The 17,569-nt window shown below is 45.0% G+C and overlaps 1 protein-coding gene across 20 annotated transcripts; it reads right to left on the reverse strand.

The window, feature by feature from the left end:
* Nucleotides 1-2,205: 2,205 nt before the first annotated feature.
* LOC123128198 (cell differentiation protein rcd1) lies at nucleotides 2,206-6,867 on the reverse strand. 20 transcript variants are annotated; one of them, XR_006462968.1, is made up of 7 exons: nucleotides 6,299-6,867; nucleotides 6,103-6,165; nucleotides 5,707-5,758; nucleotides 3,500-4,439; nucleotides 3,230-3,274; nucleotides 2,574-2,625; nucleotides 2,206-2,469 (listed from the first exon to the last, which is right to left on the reverse strand). XR_006462968.1 is itself a non-coding variant. In XM_044548136.1 (7 exons), the coding sequence occupies exons 3-7, from the start codon at nucleotides 5,650-5,652 to the stop codon at nucleotides 2,444-2,446; spliced, it is 225 nt and encodes a 74-aa protein (XP_044404071.1). In that variant the 5' UTR covers nucleotides 5,653-5,758; nucleotides 6,103-6,205; nucleotides 6,299-6,867; the 3' UTR covers nucleotides 2,206-2,443. The 20 variants fall into 20 exon arrangements, 2 of the variants coding, with proteins under 2 accessions (XP_044404071.1, XP_044404070.1); XR_006462969.1 differs by having other exon boundaries at nucleotides 3,500-3,595; nucleotides 6,103-6,205; XR_006462964.1 differs by having other exon boundaries at nucleotides 6,103-6,205.
* Between the last annotated feature and the right edge of the window lie 10,702 nt (nucleotides 6,868-17,569).

Below are 17,569 nucleotides of genomic sequence, written 5' to 3' on the forward strand. Positions count from 1 at the left end.
CTCTTCCGATGGAAGTCGGTCGTTGAGCACATTGACCACGCCGCGTCGAGAGCACCACGGCGGTGGACGACGACGAGGCATAGGAAGGGGACGACGTGGAGCCCGGGAAGATGCGGCAGTGGATGCCCACGTGGAGAGGAGTACGAGCGTTCACCGGTTCGGCTGCGGTGTGAGGCTGTCGTCGCCACAGAATAACAGGGGGTGTGGGTGAGTAGAGGGATGCCCTGGCCAGCGGTGGGAGTAGTAGGGGGCGCTGAGGCCTACGTGACAGCACAACCGGCCATGGGAGGCGGGAGTAGGCGGTCCCGCCGGCGCTGCTTTGGCGGCTGGAGCAAGAAGATTAGAGATTGAAGAAACACGACGGCCGTTGGATTGACATCCAACGGTTACGTCTGCTAAAATCGTTTGTTGACGTATATAATAACTAAAAAAATCTTGCATACGTGTCAACTAAACAGGCCCATAAATCAGACCACTCCCTCTTTTTTTAATAATTTATAGATAGCTCATGGCAACTTCTTATGCAATTTATTACAGTTGTTTTTTTTTGTTGGCCAGGGCCAATTTCTTATATTTCTGTGGGTTCCAAACTATTTTTAATACTGAAATGTCCAGCCAGATTTAAAGTACTTTGAAGATATATTTAAATTAGGTTAATGCACAGTGAAATAGGAATCTGAAAATGTAATAAAATTCAAAAATTATAAAGTAATTGCCAATTTGTCATCTGTTTTTATATTTACAACTCATTTCATGTTACTTTCAAGATTTGCAGGCGTCTTGAAAGAGTTGCAGCCCATCAGGGCGTAAAAAATAAGTAGGCCTGGATTGGGTATTCTTCAAAAAAAATAAACTGGGCTCATTTTCACAAAAAAAAAATAGCTGGACTGGTCACATGGTGAACTTAAAATATAAGCCTGGGCTAGACGGGCCACAGCCCAGTTCAAACCCTGCTCCGTCTCAACAATATCAAACAAAAAAAATACTGCTCGAGTAGCTACGTCCCAGGTGCCAGCCGATCTTGTGCTGTTCTCTTGTCTATTGACTATACTAGTGGACCCGTTGCGCCAAATGGTGCAGAGGCACGCTAAAGCCATGTCCGCGATGAAAAGAAAAATCATGGTTTAATCCCCTCTAATAGAAAACACGGTGGATCGTTGTGTGCAATGATATGAATATACACTTTTTAACTTAATAGTATAGTCTTATTTAAAACAAAATATATGCCTGGGCATGCACATGCGATAATAAATGAAATATCCTTTAGCCAAAAAATGGTGTGTTGTTGTGTACAATGATACTCACACACAGACACACACACATTCTTATTTGGTGGTATAAGGTCCCATTTTAAATCATGTTTCCGGTCGCCGCCAACAATCCCATGCTCCCTCACTGGTGCGGTGCTACACAGTGGGGAAGTGGTAGAAGGATGTAGGAGTGGATCAAGGCGCCATCAACCTGTGCGACCACACCGGTGGGGAAGTGGAAGAAGAAGGATCCAGGAGTGGATCGAGCTGCCACCAACCACCATGTCGCACCTGACCTCACCGGCGCCGGTGACCCTCTCCCGTCCATTGTCAGGCCTCTAGGGGACCCGTTGCTCCAAATGCGCAGAGACCCACTGAACCCATGTGCACATTGAAAGGGAAATCTATGATTTAGTTGGTTTAATTGTGGGCAAGCACATATAGTAACAAATTTAACTCCCTTTGATAAAAAACAATGACAGGATCTATGTTGTTTCCGCTCCTAGGGGTCTATCCAGGATCGGGTCTATCCAGAATCATACAATCCGTGTGATCTATGTAGTTTATGTCATCTTCCAAATCTCAATTTCATATATTATCATCATTCAATTTCAAGTCCACAAAAATAATGATAGCTAGTTTTGTTGTAAAATCTATCATATAATCCTATAGCCTAATAGTCAGAGTTAGTCTTGAAATAGTGATACAACATAGAATAAGTGTAATGGTAATATCTGTGTAGAAGTGTCAGACAAAATACCTCCTATGAAATACTCCATAAAATTAAATGTCCACAGACCACAAGATGACCTACATGATTACAAAAATTAAATATATTCAACAATTCCTTCTACAATTTTTTATAGATACATGTATAAAAATATTCTAAAATCATGAACTGATCATGCCTGTAACAAGCCCCGACGATAAAAGACCTCTTGTGGGCAAGTACATATGATAGTAAACATAATCTCCTTTAGTCAAAAAAATGGTGTTTAGCTGTGTACAATGAGATATATATACACACATTCTAATTTGGTGGTGTAAAGTCCCATTCAAAACCTCGGGCTGATTTACACGTCGTCACAGTAATGTGACTTGATTAGTCTATGTTGTTTTAGCTCTGACGAAAGTGTGGACAGTAGCTCTGCTGAAGCCGTGGACACGAGCTCTGAAGAACATGTGGACACCAGCTATGATGAAGGCGTGGACACCATCTCTGATGAAGGTATTTTCAGCAAGGCTAGACATTAGTTACGCGCAGGAAGATAAATGTATCTACAACCACAAACAATGCACATGCAGAAGAAAAGGAGAGCAAACCTTGAGGAGCAGAAATGAGCTGCAGGTCTAGGAACACAGCAGTTCGTCTAACCTGCAAAACACAGACAAAAACGTAAGAACACAGGCACAACAATGCAGACATAAAGCGCATCTATCTATCAACGCATTAAAACATGTCTGAATGGTCATCCAATACATACAGAACAATAGGACGGCATCACAATAATACCTTTAATCTAAGAGAATAATACTGAAGAAATGAATGGAAGGAGAACAGAACTATAAAGCTTTTATTAATCGATGAGTAGCCTGGTTCTCTTCCCAATAATAAATATGCAGAAACTGAGGAAGATGGCCACCGATCAACTTGACATGTTGTGCTTTCTGCCAAACTAAGAGACATAGCCAGCCAATGTATTTTTAGCTCCACTACAACAATCTGATTGTAAGCTAATCTAGCAGAAAGAATAGACAATAAACCATGCCAACATCATCGTCAGCACACAAGCGCACAACCCATGGTATATGCAGATGGCTAAACCATACACAAAAGTAGGCCTAGCACCAAAAAATACACCCACCAAATTATACCAAGCAAAAGAAAGCACATACTATCAATTGCAGAGGCAGCAACATACGCAAAACGCAGGACTCATAAGAAATGCAAAGAAAGAAGCTAAGGAGCAGTGCATTACCAGAAGGAAGTAGCACAGCCAGGACAACAATGAGCAAACGACAACCTGAGGAAAAAATTGGCCGGATCACTACGTGGCAGAGTAGGCTATAGATAATCAAGAACTTGTGAACTGATAGTTAGTAAATTCGTAATATAGTGTTCCAAACGAACTTCAGACAACAAAATTTACTTTTTGAAAAGAAGAAACAATTTGACCTTTGCTAGGCTAAACAAAAAAAGGAAGATCGTGATAATATTTAGATGACGATTGAGATGGTTAGCTACATACGTTTTCTGATAGCTCACTGCCCATCTCCATGGTACGCAAGCACAGAGGAATTAATTCAGTTTGCAGGAGAACGCCGATAACCTCAGTATCATGAACCTGCATGTATAATAAGAAGGTCAAAAGGTTTCTTTGAAAACCAAGAAGAAAACATTTGGTATTTGGAAACATATGCAGCTATTCCAAAAGCAAGAAGAGAACATTAGATAGGAAAGCACACACCAAAAGCAGAAACAAGCACATGACAAACACATGACAACATATATTCTGAAATTACAGAGCAGAACTGGGTCTCTAAGTAAGTCAGTCTCAGATGCTACATCGACAGAACAATAAAAAAAATCAAATTTTGCTTGAGTTGAGACTTGAATCGGCAGCCTTCACACCTACATTGCTCTAAATTAATCAAAAGAAATAAGAATATGTGCAGCACGTAATACTTTTGGGAAATCTGTGTACACAAACATGAGGAATCTGTAATCCAATCTCCGGATGCAAAAGAGTTGCATCATATGTATATGCAGTCCATATTCCATTCACATAATTTTCTTAGAACACTTTCTATAATTCAAGCAGGTCTTTTCTTTCCTGCCACTTATCAGCAGAACAAAATACATCAAAAAAACAAGAAGCAATCTAAGAAATGTCTTCACACTTTCAAGAAAAAAAAGATATGAATCAACTCTCAGATCAAGCGACTGTCTACTACCGCCAGGCTCAACACCAACTCCACATATCAAGCACATGTTGCCTTTCCACAACATGACAACACTCATCAAAGCAACAAATAAAAAGATTGGGCCTAACACCTCATTGCCTAAGAATAATAAAAGAGGGAGCTCATCTTGATGTGTTGGAATCAGATGCACTCGCTGTAGCTCGACCAAGCTGCGCCCATGGTCTGGACCGATAGCGGGACAGGCGCCCCCGCTGCGTGTACAGTCTGCTGCAGGTTAGAAGACGTGCCCCAGCCTCATCGTAGGTCAGAATATCATTGGTCTATTTTATTCTAGAATCATTATCAGTTTAAAAAATTGTTTCAAGCATCACAATAAAAGAAATTAGCCACCAAAGGAAGGCCTTACTAACCACATCATTAAATACTGTCTATGTATAGGGGTAAAAGATTGGCTTATTTATTTTCTGCATTCTGCACAAATTCCTTTGTCTATTGAAGATTACTGGTATCATGAGAACTATGTTGCATCAAATGGCATGTCCAGAATAAACTGAAATAATTAGTAGTTGAAAGTGTATTGAGGAAACTGAAGAAAAAGTAGGAGGGAAATTAGGGAACAAAGAAACATTGTGACATTTATTCTCAAAAAGCCATGCAATATAATCTATTTATATGTGACATGCCAAATCTTTGGCACTGTACTACATGCTCATGAAGTAAAAAGTTGCACATGTTATGAAAAGAGAAGTTCTAAGAAGTGTCAGCATTTGAGAATGGTTATCCATTTTCTTTCTAATGTAAGAACTTGCATTAACTATGGGGCACACACTGAATGAAGATAAATGCATTCAACAATTTTTCATTTGTATTAGCTTATTTTCATGTAGATACATGAACTCTCTAGCTAGTCAATTACATTTGACTATACATAAACTTTCAGCTACTGGACTATACCCAAAACAGGGGAGATATGAATAGTGCAACAATAACCACCCACAGTCTGATCACGAGACTCTCTGGTCACTGGCTCACTGCATCTGCTTACCTACAGTTAATGCCCTTGCCGAACAAAATCTTGCCCTGCTGGCTCGCAATACATTTCCTTTTTCTTCTTACTCTATTTGGATCCAAATAGAGTACAACCAGAGACAAACTGGAATGGTTCAAATCAAGGTTCATTTCACTGCTGGTGGAGTGGTGGTGCGAGATCAAAGTCGGGAAGTATAGCTGGTGGTGGTGTAGTGTTTAGAGACCAAGATGGAGCTTTCAGAGGAGATGCGTCTCATGTGTTTGATCAGGTTTGTAGCCCTGAAGTGGCTGAGTTGCTCTGACAGGCTGTTAAGCTGGCGATGGACATGGACGTTCAGAAACTACACATTGAGATGGATTGTGGCTACGATCACAAAGGTACATTATCAATAATTATAAATAAATCATGTGTCGATAAGAAAGCAACCATCATTGTGGATACCTTCATATGCTTCTAGCGATCATGTGAACATCTACTAATACTCCTTAACAGAAATCTCACTTGTCATTGCCGTCGTCTCTGTCTTGCTGGAATCACATCCTCTGTCCACAAACTGAAATAATAGCAACATCAAATCCATCTTGAAGGTCTCACCCTGGACCTTCCCCCTGCCGACCTGCACAGGCATGGTATTCCAATAACCAAGCAACTCAACAATCCACAAAATGCATATAATATCTCAAGTGATCTCCTTCAGGAAATTCACAGCACACACTTCAGGCCAGTTGATTTATACACACGAACTTAACAGAATATGAGCATTTACACGACAAATTGAGACAATCAAAATCTTACCTTAATGAACAAGCCGGACAAGGAGGAGACCTCAGGGGCAACCACTTGTGTACTTTGAATAGCAAGAATTACCATCTTTATTAAATATCACATTCAACATACCCTCAAATCGACTAATGTAGATTATAGGGGCTCTTCTCTTTTGCAAATGCTCTTCTCCTAGTGCTAACAGAGATTGAATTGGTTGGTTGACTTGTGTAAAGTGCTGCATAGCAACAACGGGCATGACACTGACCCAACATGCAGTACAGCTTCACTAATCCAAAGAGAGGAGCAGCGGGAAGGAAGGAGGAGGAACCTGCGGGCATGAGGGCTAGGCATCTCTGCTCCAGCGTGGTGCGAACGACGCCGGCCACGCTCCTTCCAGTGGCCCTCTCCCATCCACTGCCGCACCTCCCTCTCCTCTTCCTCCTGGGCGGTGTGAACGACGAGCCGGGGCGCTCCTTCCGGTGACCCTCTCCCGTCCGCCCCTGCACCTCCCTCTCCTCTTTCCTCTCTCTTTCTCCCTCCTCTCCTTCCTTCTCTCCCTCCCTCTCATATTATCTCCCGCAGATCGAGTCAAGCGCCGCCGGTCACCCTTTGCCTGTAGGTTGCCCCCGCTGCCGGAGAAGCTTGCCTCCGCAGCCTCACGCCTTAGCCCGCAGGATCCAGGATGAGGAGGGATGGACAGCGGCAGTGTAGGTAGGTGCCGGATCCTCGCTTGGGAGCTGCCTCGTCAGGAGATGGGAGGAGGCGGCGTGGAGGGAGTGGAGGGGGCGAGAAGCTCGGGGAGGCGGCTACAGGGGTGGGGAAAGGTTTGGGGTTGGAGATGAGGGAGCTGAGAGGAGAGAGTGGAGGGGGCGCAGGGCGCGGGGGGTTCTGCACGAGTGCCCGTCAAGCTCGTGGCGGGCACGGAGTGGTTGGCTAATCTCTAGCGGACACGGGACGGCTCACCCAGCCAAACCATGCGTGGGAAGAGCCCACCAGTAATAGGTCAAAAAAGATAACTGTGTTGTGACAAAAAATTACCAGTAGTCAAACTATCAAACGATCAAAAACAAAGTCAAAGTTGATCTAACGGCCACGAATGCGCCAATCCGGGGGAGCTCCGTGGAGGAGGGTCAGCTAGCATCCTTATAGGTTAGAATATGCTCACAATGTCGTGGGTCCCAGATGTCAGGAAAACACTAGGAGGAAGCATTTTATTTTTCATACGCTGACGTGGTGGGCCCCTACTGTCATCCTCCCCACGTACTTCTGTCGATTCCTGTTGTTTGTTGACCATGTTGACAACGCGAGAGGGCGGCGCCGCGGCGAGCGCACCAAAGCGCGCGGAGGACGTCGGCGTTAACGATTTAGGAGACGGTGTGGCGGCGATGCGCGCACTGAGGCGCAGCCAGCCGTGGGAGGCGGAAGCAGGCGGCCCCGCCGGCGCTGGTTTGGTTTTGGCGGCTGGAGGAAGACAGGACTGGAGAAACACGACAGACTGTAAAAGCAGCAGGAGTACTTAACAACCTTAACTGAAACCAGCAGGGGCACTTAACAACCAAAGCTGAAAGCAGTATGAGTACTTATACAGGTTCAATCGTAAAAAACACGCCTCGAACAGTGCTACTTTGCCTACAGTTAACCAAGGGTGAGGCCGCCAAGCCCCAGGACAAGGCCCAGGCGCCACCCCGCGCATCCACAACCTTCTGAAAGCGACTTCATCTCGCAACATGGTCAATAAACAGGATATTCGCTTTAGAGCCATGGAAAAGTATGAACATAATCTTCTGTCCTATTCTCCAAGATGGACGGGCCTTCATTATTTGAGACCACCCATGAATAAGTATCTTTTCACCTTCAAGGGGAATTGAGTAGGTCGACATAAATATCATGTTCTGACCAAGCGCAAGTCTGACCCGACCATGGCCAGGCATCTGTATAGGAACAATAGAACTCGGCAGTTCCTGTTTCAAGAAGATCACAACTGTAAAACTGTGTATAAGCAATAGTTTATGAACAACACATATAACAGAAAACAGCTCGTACCATAAGTTTCTCGACACAGTTGAACCTGTTCAACGAGTGCAGCAGTGGCACACATATCCCACGTGGCCTTCCACCATTGAAACGCCCCACAAGGACATCAAGACGATCAATAAAGTGTACGAACTTGTGGATGTCGATCCAGTCAACTTCAGTGCCATTATTAACAGCCGAGTTATTACAGAGTAACAAACGAGCAGACTGCTTAACTCTGAAAAAACCTACACGTGCCACCAATTATAAGAAAATATTAGTTAGAAGTAGCATCTTCGTGAGAGATTCGTTGCTACTTCTAAAGTTAAATTGTGATTAGTTAGACAGAATAGGTGGATTAAGAAGTAATCGAGGCAACAAGAAAGAACCAGATACAAAACTAACATGGATGAACAATTGGAACGACGTCGGGGTGGAAGATCGCAATGAAGATGAGACCAGGTTCTGCTATTTCCATCAACATTCGTGTGCCAACTTTCAGTCCGTAACACTTGAGAAAGTTTATCCAAGTTCGGCCATAAAAAAAGCAACGATCTTCTTGGTTCATGAACCCAACTCGGAACTTATATCCATGGTTTGTCTTCACTGTGACCATTAAACTAGTGTATTCAGTTATGGCAAGGCCGAGCATCTTGAGTACATGTGTTCTGGCAGAGCAAATAATACACTGTAGGCAAAATAATATGAGAACACAACATGTTCAAAAAAAAACCCACCCTCCCGGATAGAAAAGAGGATTCTAGAAACATACTGTGCACGTTTCAAAATGATGTGTTAGGATGAGAAGGAACAAGTGTGGCGTCTCGCCGAGGGCGCAAACCTGTAGGGTACTCGCACTTTGGGCACTGCAAATGAAACACACTAGATTCAGTAGGAAGAAAAATGCATCAACGGCGGCGGCTGCCATCCTAGGATTACCTGCGACCAAGGGACTTGGGTTTATCGGGGATGGATGAAGAATTCGTACTTGGTTCTCCATGAGAAAACCCTATGCAATCGCCGAGAGGGGGTTTTCTCTGAACAAGCAGACGAGGGAGAAGGGGATTCAGGCCCGGTGAAATATTGCCGCTTCGTCCGTCCAGCTTACTGCTAAAGCTGGAAAGGGAGGTTGTGATTTGATGGCTTATTGGGCATTAATGTGGTGCTACTACTGGGGTGTGTCTACCGTGAAGTTGTGCACTCTAATTTGTGCATATGGCACATGGACCCCGTTGTCGGTTGCCCCACATATCAGCGAAAGGAAGTAGTAAGACAGGAGTAACTAGTTACACATAAATATATATTTTGACAGAGAGATACTCCCTCTATAAAGAAATATACAAATCTTTTATATCACAGGCTCACCTTGCCGAGAAATATACTCCCTCTGCAACGTGCGGGCATTATGGGGGGTTCAGCTGAGAATATAATACTCAGATAGGCTCACGGTTCTGGACTTTGGGCCGCAGGCCGACCCTGCATGTTTGGGGGGCCATGTGTTCTACTTCAGCACTTTTCATATTGCAAGCGATCGGTACGGCGCTGGTTTTAGATGTTGTCGCAAGGCGAATAAACAAAATTGAATAAAGCACGGCAGCTGTTGGAATGAAATCGAACGACAGTTCCTAACCAGCAATCAGAGTTGAAATTCTATCAATGATATACCATGTGATAAATAATACAGTCGTACTACTTATACACACAGGACACTTGTTTCACCATGCCAGATTATTACATCAAAATTTCTCGACGGATAGATCAGTTCGGCAGTTGCGTGCTGCTACTGAAGAATTTGAAAGTTGATTTGGACCAGCTCTCCTTGCCGAGAAAGTTCGATTTTGACATCATCCCCTACCGCAAGATATGATTTAGATTTGAACCTTGAACATCCTTTAGCATCAATCATCATGCGACCATCCTTTGTACTTACGGTATATTGAGCAGGTTCATTCACACAAAGGTTGCGCATGGTAAGAGAAACTTGGCCGCGGTCGTCCGGATTGTTGAACGACTCTCTCGTTGCTCTAGAAATTCTCTGTTTGCAAACAAGAAGACATACCCAAACAGTTAGATCAACACAGTGAATCATGTGAAACAACATGGAAAGAAAAAAGAACGAATCACTTGGGCGGCCAATGCTTACCAAGACGGTGGACATGTCGATTTTTGTAAGGACTTTGGTATATGAAGTGCGAACTGCAGCCCAGTTTGTCGCCGGTGCTGGTGCTGCCGGAGATGGTGCTCCTTGTAGAACTGGTGCTGGTGTCGGAGCAGGTGCTGGTGTCGATGCCCGATCCTCCGGTAGATCAGACTGATCCGTTGACGTGGTCGGTGCCCAATCCTCAGCTGGATCAGACTGAGTTGATGCCGCTGTCAGTGCTAGAGCAACTGCCGGTGCTCGATCGGTGCGAGACAACGGCGATCGTGTCTGGTCTGCTATGATTAGCTTTCTAACTTGACTAGGATCTGTGACCGTGATCCAGTCTTTTTCTTCATTTCTTTTAAACGCGAGAAGGACTAATTGTGGCATTTTTGTTAAACCAAACTGCAGTTCATCATAGGGATTCAACTTGTACTCAGACAACAGACTGATCCAATTTTTTCCAGTAATATAAGTGATGGACGGTGCCTTTGTTACTGACACGACATGAGAAGTGAAACCTGCAAAAATAGCCATCGTAGAGCAAACCAAACGGTTTATTCTGTGATGAATGTCACATGGCAAATCCTGCATAGTAAAATTGCAGGAAAAGAAAGAAAACATGACATTAAATCAATAAGATTTAGACAGTAAATCAATAAGATTTACTTGATGTGACACGAGTGAATCCTTATTAGGAAATCACTATGTTGAAGTACTAAACAGAAGATTGATCGTCCAACTACGCGTGGCATGCAGGGGCCCCGCCTACTCCCACAAGCAGGACAGTCCAAAGATCGTGACAAATCGGATGGACCGAACATCCATGGGGCTGGAAATCCTGGTGGGTGCGATAAACCCTACAATGCATACAAATATTGGAGTGTAACCATAATTGATAGACCGTCCTCACAAAAAATATGATATGGATACTTCAAAATATACAGACTGAATTGAGTGGATAGACATTAACATAGACCATTCTCAGGACTAACCACACACCAAAAGCGACAGTACTAATAAACAATACAGGGTTCACAAACAAAAATCAAGTACTGAACAATAGTACTTACTACAGACAAGCAAAGTTGCCCTAACTAAACTCTGCAAACTATTTTTTGCCACCGACCTACGGGATGAACCCCGCATAACTGACTAGGCCATGGACTTCCTGTGAGATGTCTACATGCACCATCACCATCTTGTCAACCTTGGAGAACCTAACAGAGTGGTCTTTCCACTCATAAACATGATGATGAAGACATGCCGCATCAGATTTGTTGGGAAGCTTTACAAGAACCACACCCTTCGTAATCGAAGGCACAACCAGGAAATTGTTGTGGTCAAGTACAACCTCGAGAACACGCCTGACAACAATGCTACAGGAAAACACTAGTTCAGGACACGTGGTGACAAGGACACAGCAGCTGGATAGTTCAGCAGTAGAACTCATCATCAGGTCTTCCAGTTCACACGGCATGACTTTGAGAACTTCATCTCCACCGTGGACCTGGTTCTAATTCAAACAGAAACCATATTTTATTACTACCTCCGTTCAGAAATATAAGATGATTTTTGATATTATACTCCATATATGACTACATATACGCACAGAAATGAGTGAACAAAGACACTAGAACATGTCTTCAAAGGCATGAGAGCAGAGGGATTACATGCAATATCCATAACACAAGTTACTGAGGCAAATATACCCTCTTAAAAGGTAGCATTGATGTTCATAAAGTACTCCCTCCGTCCCAAAATTCTTGTCTTAGATTTGTCTAGATACGGATGTATCAAGTCACATTTTAGTATTAGATACATCCGTATCTAGACAAATCTAAGACAAGAAATTTGGGACAGAGGGAGTAGTTGAAAGTAATCTATAAGAAATCAGTGTCAACCTCTTGCATGTTTTGGTCAAAAGAGAAATTTAGAACCGTCATTTGGCACACAAAAATCACATGCAAGATCACCCAAAAAGTTGTACTACTAGTACTAGTACTGCGTGTTAGATGAAAAAACACGATCAAGATCGAGAAAAAGATCGTCAAGAAGAGATATTACCTGGACTTGCTTAATGAGGGATCCCGGAGAGGGGGGCTTGGACAGGGCGATGGCTTTGAGCTTGTCTGCGGTAGTCTCGGCGGGGTGCTTGCGCTTCTTCATACCATGAGCCTCGAGGTTTTGGTCGGAGCCATAAACATCACTTCGGTCGGTGCTCCAGCGTCCATCAAGAAACTGTCAAATAGAAATAAAAGAAAAGAAACCATAATCACAAACCCAAAAGAAGAAAAGAGAGGGAGTTATAAGATCAGTCTCGGGGTTGCAAGACCGGGCCTTGGCCAGAATCAACACCATTGATGCGCTCACCTTTCCTTCTTTGGGAGAGAAGAACAATGGCAGAAGCAGGTCGGGGTTTTCTTGAAGAAATGAGGAACAAGATGAGGCAAAAGCGAGGGTTGGGTAGAGAGGAAGCTGAGAGAGAAGAGTGAAATGATGGTTGCTTCGTCCGTCCAACTTACTGCTGGAAAGGAGGGGTTTTTGTGATTTGACGGCTCATTGGGCATTACTGGAGCGCTTCGATCAGGGTAGTCTACCGTCACTCTACTACGGAGTAATTTAGTGCATGGCCGGTGGGCTGGCTGTCCCACACGTCGGCGAAAGTGAGTAATTTAGTGCATGGCTGGAGGAGGATCCGCACGATAGAGCATGTCCACTGTTTTTCAGAAGAAAAAAATGATTACAGCAAGTGTTTCCACTCTTACGACGGAGGAGTGCGAAACACGTCAGCCACTTCAACATACACAGTGCTCCTACTACTAGGCATGTGCAGTGGTTCATACGTTAGTACTACACAATCTTGTTGCTAGTGTAGTAAGATATGACGATAACAAATGATGTTGTGCGCATGTCAACTACTCCTATATGTAACATAGTACCGCTTTTTCGACTGTCCGGACGAGAATGAACAGTGAGATCAATGTTAACAGAACTAGGTCCACAGAGCACGGATAGTACGGTGCTACAGTACTCCACAAAACATGAACCATATGAAGCACGAATAGTGTTAGGCAGGGTGTATGAAGGGTGCACGGGATGGGAGCAAAAGTTCCCTTCTCGGCCCACTTTTGGGTGTTTGGCAGAGTGCATGAAGGGTGCATGAGTCCAGACTAGTAGGTTGACAAAAATACACGAAGAGGAAACAACTATATTGAGATGAGAATGCAACCAAACACACCCACACGCTTTGTGCTACAGTGACTGGTCTGCACCGTCTGAGTTTGATCCAACGGTCATGTTGCGCCGAGACATGGACATGCCCATGCAGAGGGCGCCTAAACACCACCGAAGTCCCTCTGCTTCTCGAGGCGCACGACGTTGGTGATGTAGGGTGCAACAACCCGCAGAGCCCGCTCCCGGTCGACGGGAGCCAGCTCGTCAAAGACGTCGTCCAATGGCACGAATGGATTCCGGTGACGGAGCCCTGAAAGGATTCGCCCGGCAATGGCAACGGCAGCCTGCAACCCCTCCTTGTCCAGCTCAGCCCCCACCATCGCGCGGAGACGGCTCATCTCCTCGGAGATATAGGTGAAGAAGGAGACCAGGTCAGGAAGCCGCAACTCATTGAAGTCGACCGGGTGGTCGAACGGGTTTAGCCCGACGGCCGGCATCGTCGCGCTGGCATGACGGTAGGCATCGCGCAGCCGCAACACGTGCGTGGCAACTTGGTTCACCAAGTGGCTGAGGCGATCCTGGACCTCGTCACGATCGGCCCGCTCGCGCTCCAGCCGGCTCCCCTGACAGCCTATCGTATCTCCCGCTTTCAGCAGCAACGCCGCCGACGCCTCGAGCATCTTTGTGGTGGACGCCTGCCGCTTTTGAAGCTCCGTGAACTCCCGCACATAACGGAGGAGCATGGCACTCCTCTCCTCCTTGAGCTCATGGAGCTCCACGTCCTTGGCCCTGAGCTCCGCATCCTTGGCATGGAGCTCCTGTGTCAGGAGCCTCACCTCGGACTCCGTGATCTGCTACGCCGCCATGGCACCAGGTAGAAGCAATGGGGAGAGGAAGCAAAGGGGGCGAAACGGCTGAAAGGCAATGCAATCTACGGGAAGGCGGAGGGAGCAGGGAATCTTTTGGTTTTCACCACGATAAAACACCAGTCGACGACTTCTCACATCAGGGAGCAGTGGGTACAGGCAGAGTCATCGTGACTAATTGCTGCCGCGCCTGCTCCCGTCAATCAAAAAATTAAAAATCATGCCGCGCCTGCTCCCGTCAATCAAAAAATTAAAAATCCTGCCGCACCCAAACACCAGAGCAACGCCGCGGTGGATATTTAAATTTACCTGCCGGCAAGTAGATAAAAAAGGGGTGAAAAAACAAATGTGGCGGCGGCCTACCTAATCGGTCGAACTAGCCCAACTAGCTAGCCACCGTGCTTCACTGATGTACTCGGTGGGAAAGGTGGTCTTTCGTGATTTAACGACTCATTTACTTGCTTTGGCGCTACGACCAAGGAGGACCCAGAAAACGCGCGGTAGGGCGTCCCACGTCAGGAAGAATATATGCGTGCACCACCCGGGAGGACCCCGAAACCGCGCGGTAGGGTGTGCCACGTCTCGGCACGGAGGAAAAATATGCGTGTAAAAATATACTGTATCAGACGTAGTACCTATGGTTCGACCTCGGGACCCAGCCAGTCGGTTGAAAACACCCCACTATCCACACAGCTTCATCATGCAAACGTGGCACGGAGGATAGATGTGGTTAGCTCTGTCTCGACCAGCCACAACGTCTCTTTTTCTAGGCGATTCTTCTATTTTCCAAGTTTTTTTAGTTGTAATAACACCACGGCAAGCTAGCGCCGCTCTTCGTGTGTGCCCGTGCAAAGGTTAGACGATGGAGAGAAGATAGATTGAGATCGCAGACCTGGGACCCACCAGTAAGTGAGATAACGGTCATGCACGTGTTGACGAGGCACTCCCTCTACTCTACTCAACGCAAGTACTGTATAAAATCAAGCTATGGGACAAAGCCAACAACCGTTCATTTTTTCAGGCTATCGACTTACGCTTTGTAGTCCAGGTTACCAGTTCGAATCCCGTCTTTCAGATTTGTTAGTTTTAGGTCCAAATTTGATTAATGACAAGTGGGACCCCCGTGTGTTGTTTCGATATTTTAGTGTAGGATGGTTTTTTTTTGAACAAACACTTTGCGCGGTTAGACAAGTAACGGCACGAGTTACACGTTTTTTGCAAGTTTACGAACAAAAATGACAGCGGCATAGAATATCACATCCACCCCGCAGCTTAGATACTATGGTGATACAAGTTTTTACACTGTTGGAAGTGAGATCCAATGGCTTGGGAGTAGTCTTTGTAATTATGCGCAATTTCCAAACTCTCCAAAGGTTTTTTTGCAAATAAAACATTCAGGCCTCGTGTGTGCCGCTGCATCTTCGATCCAACGGCTCCCGAGTGCTCATATTAGGTGCTCCCCGTAGCTTAATTACCCGCTACGGTGATTGGAGTAGTTGTGGGCCGAATGCTACGAAAATATAATCTAAACCGACCGGAATAAATGCCTACACAAATTAATCCAAGGTTGGGGTGCCCCTCGCAATGTAAATAGCTCTAGATTTGCGAGGGATGGAGAGGTAGTAGCTTCAACGCGTGGAAGATACGGTGTGAGAAAGCGAGATCAATCGAGAGACATATAGATAGAGAGACAAAGTGAGTGTGGTCCGACATTCATTGAATAAATATATATGCTCTGGAGAGATATTGTCCGATTGAGCTTTTTGGCAAGGGTGAGGGCTGTAAGATAGAGCTTGAGAGATGATCCAGTCACATACATGTAGATATATTTTGTGCGTGGGAGGAAGCAAGGTCAACCGATCACATAGGATCGTCGTGCGATCGAAAGAGTGAGACGGGTTGGAGAGAGTGACCTAGATAGACGATGTGCGTGAGAGAGTATACAATGTGAATAGGTTGAATTGGGCTCAAACATGGTGATATATCATTTTTGTCCGAGAAAGAGCGAGGTCAATCGAGACATACGGAGAGACAGAGAGAGAGAGAGAGAGAGAGAGAGAGAGATTGAGTGAGTGTGGCCCACCATGAGGTCGAAAGAGTGGTGGCGGCTTGGATGGACTGACCTAGATAGACAATCTGCGTGAGAGAGTATAGAGTGTGTCGATCGAGGCCCGAACAGGGAGATATATCATTTGTGTGTGAAAGAAAACGAGGTTAAACGAGACTCAGATAAAGAGAGCGAGATTAAGCGAGTGTGGCCCGCCGTGCGGAAGAAAGAGTGAGATAGTCTCGAGGGAGTGACCTAGATATACAACGTTCGTGCGTGCGCATGCACGAGAGGTTGGGGGTCTAGATAGACAATGCATGTATTTAGCGCGAGAGGGTGAGAGGGAGAGGGGGGAGAGAGAGAGAGAGCTCGGCATGGGGTGCAATGGCGGGTGTGTGAGGTAAATACATTTGGTAACAGAGTGGAAAAAAGGGGTTGTGTAGTTGAGAGACTTAGAGATGGAAACATGGAGAGAAAGAATGAACGTGTGTTGGAAACCGATAGCTTACTAAGGTGGTTAGGAGAGGAAGATTGACCGATACATGAAGTATGTAGCGTTTGTGGAGGGGGGGGGGCTAAAAACAATATTTGAATGTACATAGTACGAGACTTAATATCGATGTTTCAATTCGGTGTACATTGTAAGATTTGAACCGAGGACCAGGCATACGGGTAATTATTTCGAATTCGTGCCATACTAAGTTTTGAAAAGTTGATATTAACTCAGTTTGTTGTGCTATTTTGTAGGTCATATGTTTGAATCCATCCAGAAAATTTCTCACTACCGTGGTGTTCTTCATATACATATGAATTTGCATTAAAAAGTAGCGTGGATACAGTGAAATGCGAAATCCACGTTAGAATTGGAGATCGCTACGTGACACACACTCTAATTCAAATAACTAACTACGTGACACACACTCTAATTCAAATAACTAATTATGTGACACACACTCTAATCCACGTTAGTGTGGGTACCATTTCGATTTTTTTTCAAATAACTCCTCATTAATTAATTTATAGTACTCCCTCTGTTCACTTTTATAAGACCTTGAAGACATTTCAGACAATGTGCAAAACAGTTCATTTTAAGTTGTCTGAAACGACTTACAAAAGTGAACGGATGGAGTATCTCATTTTGAATGACTAATTATTGCAAGGAAAACACGGGCATGGTAATACATACAGATTCATTTGCAAATGAAAGAAGATTCCTTTGCATTCTCAAATATAGGCGCACCAGGCAAACCAGGGTCATGTCGGGGTGGACGCTGCTTCGGTGCCTTGAAGGCAACTGCCTTTGGGTCACTGACATGTGGGCCAGCCACCTGTTGGGCCCATATGTCATGGACACAA

This window comes from Triticum aestivum, chromosome 6A (genome assembly GCF_018294505.1).
Source record: "Triticum aestivum cultivar Chinese Spring chromosome 6A, IWGSC CS RefSeq v2.1, whole genome shotgun sequence".
NCBI classification, from domain to species: domain Eukaryota; kingdom Viridiplantae; phylum Streptophyta; class Magnoliopsida; order Poales; family Poaceae; genus Triticum; species Triticum aestivum.

Excerpts from the sequence above, each read along its gene's own strand:
- LOC123128198 (XM_044548136.1), bottom strand. Across the intron at positions 3,275-3,499 it reads GCAGTGAGCTATCAGAAAAC|GTTGTCGTTTGCTCATTGTT; the intron begins GTATGTAGCTAA and ends TTTTTTCCTCAG. Across the intron at positions 2,626-3,229 it reads GGCTGTGCTACTTCCTTCTG|GTTAGACGAACTGCTGTGTT; the intron begins GTAATGCACTGC and ends TGTGTTTTGCAG.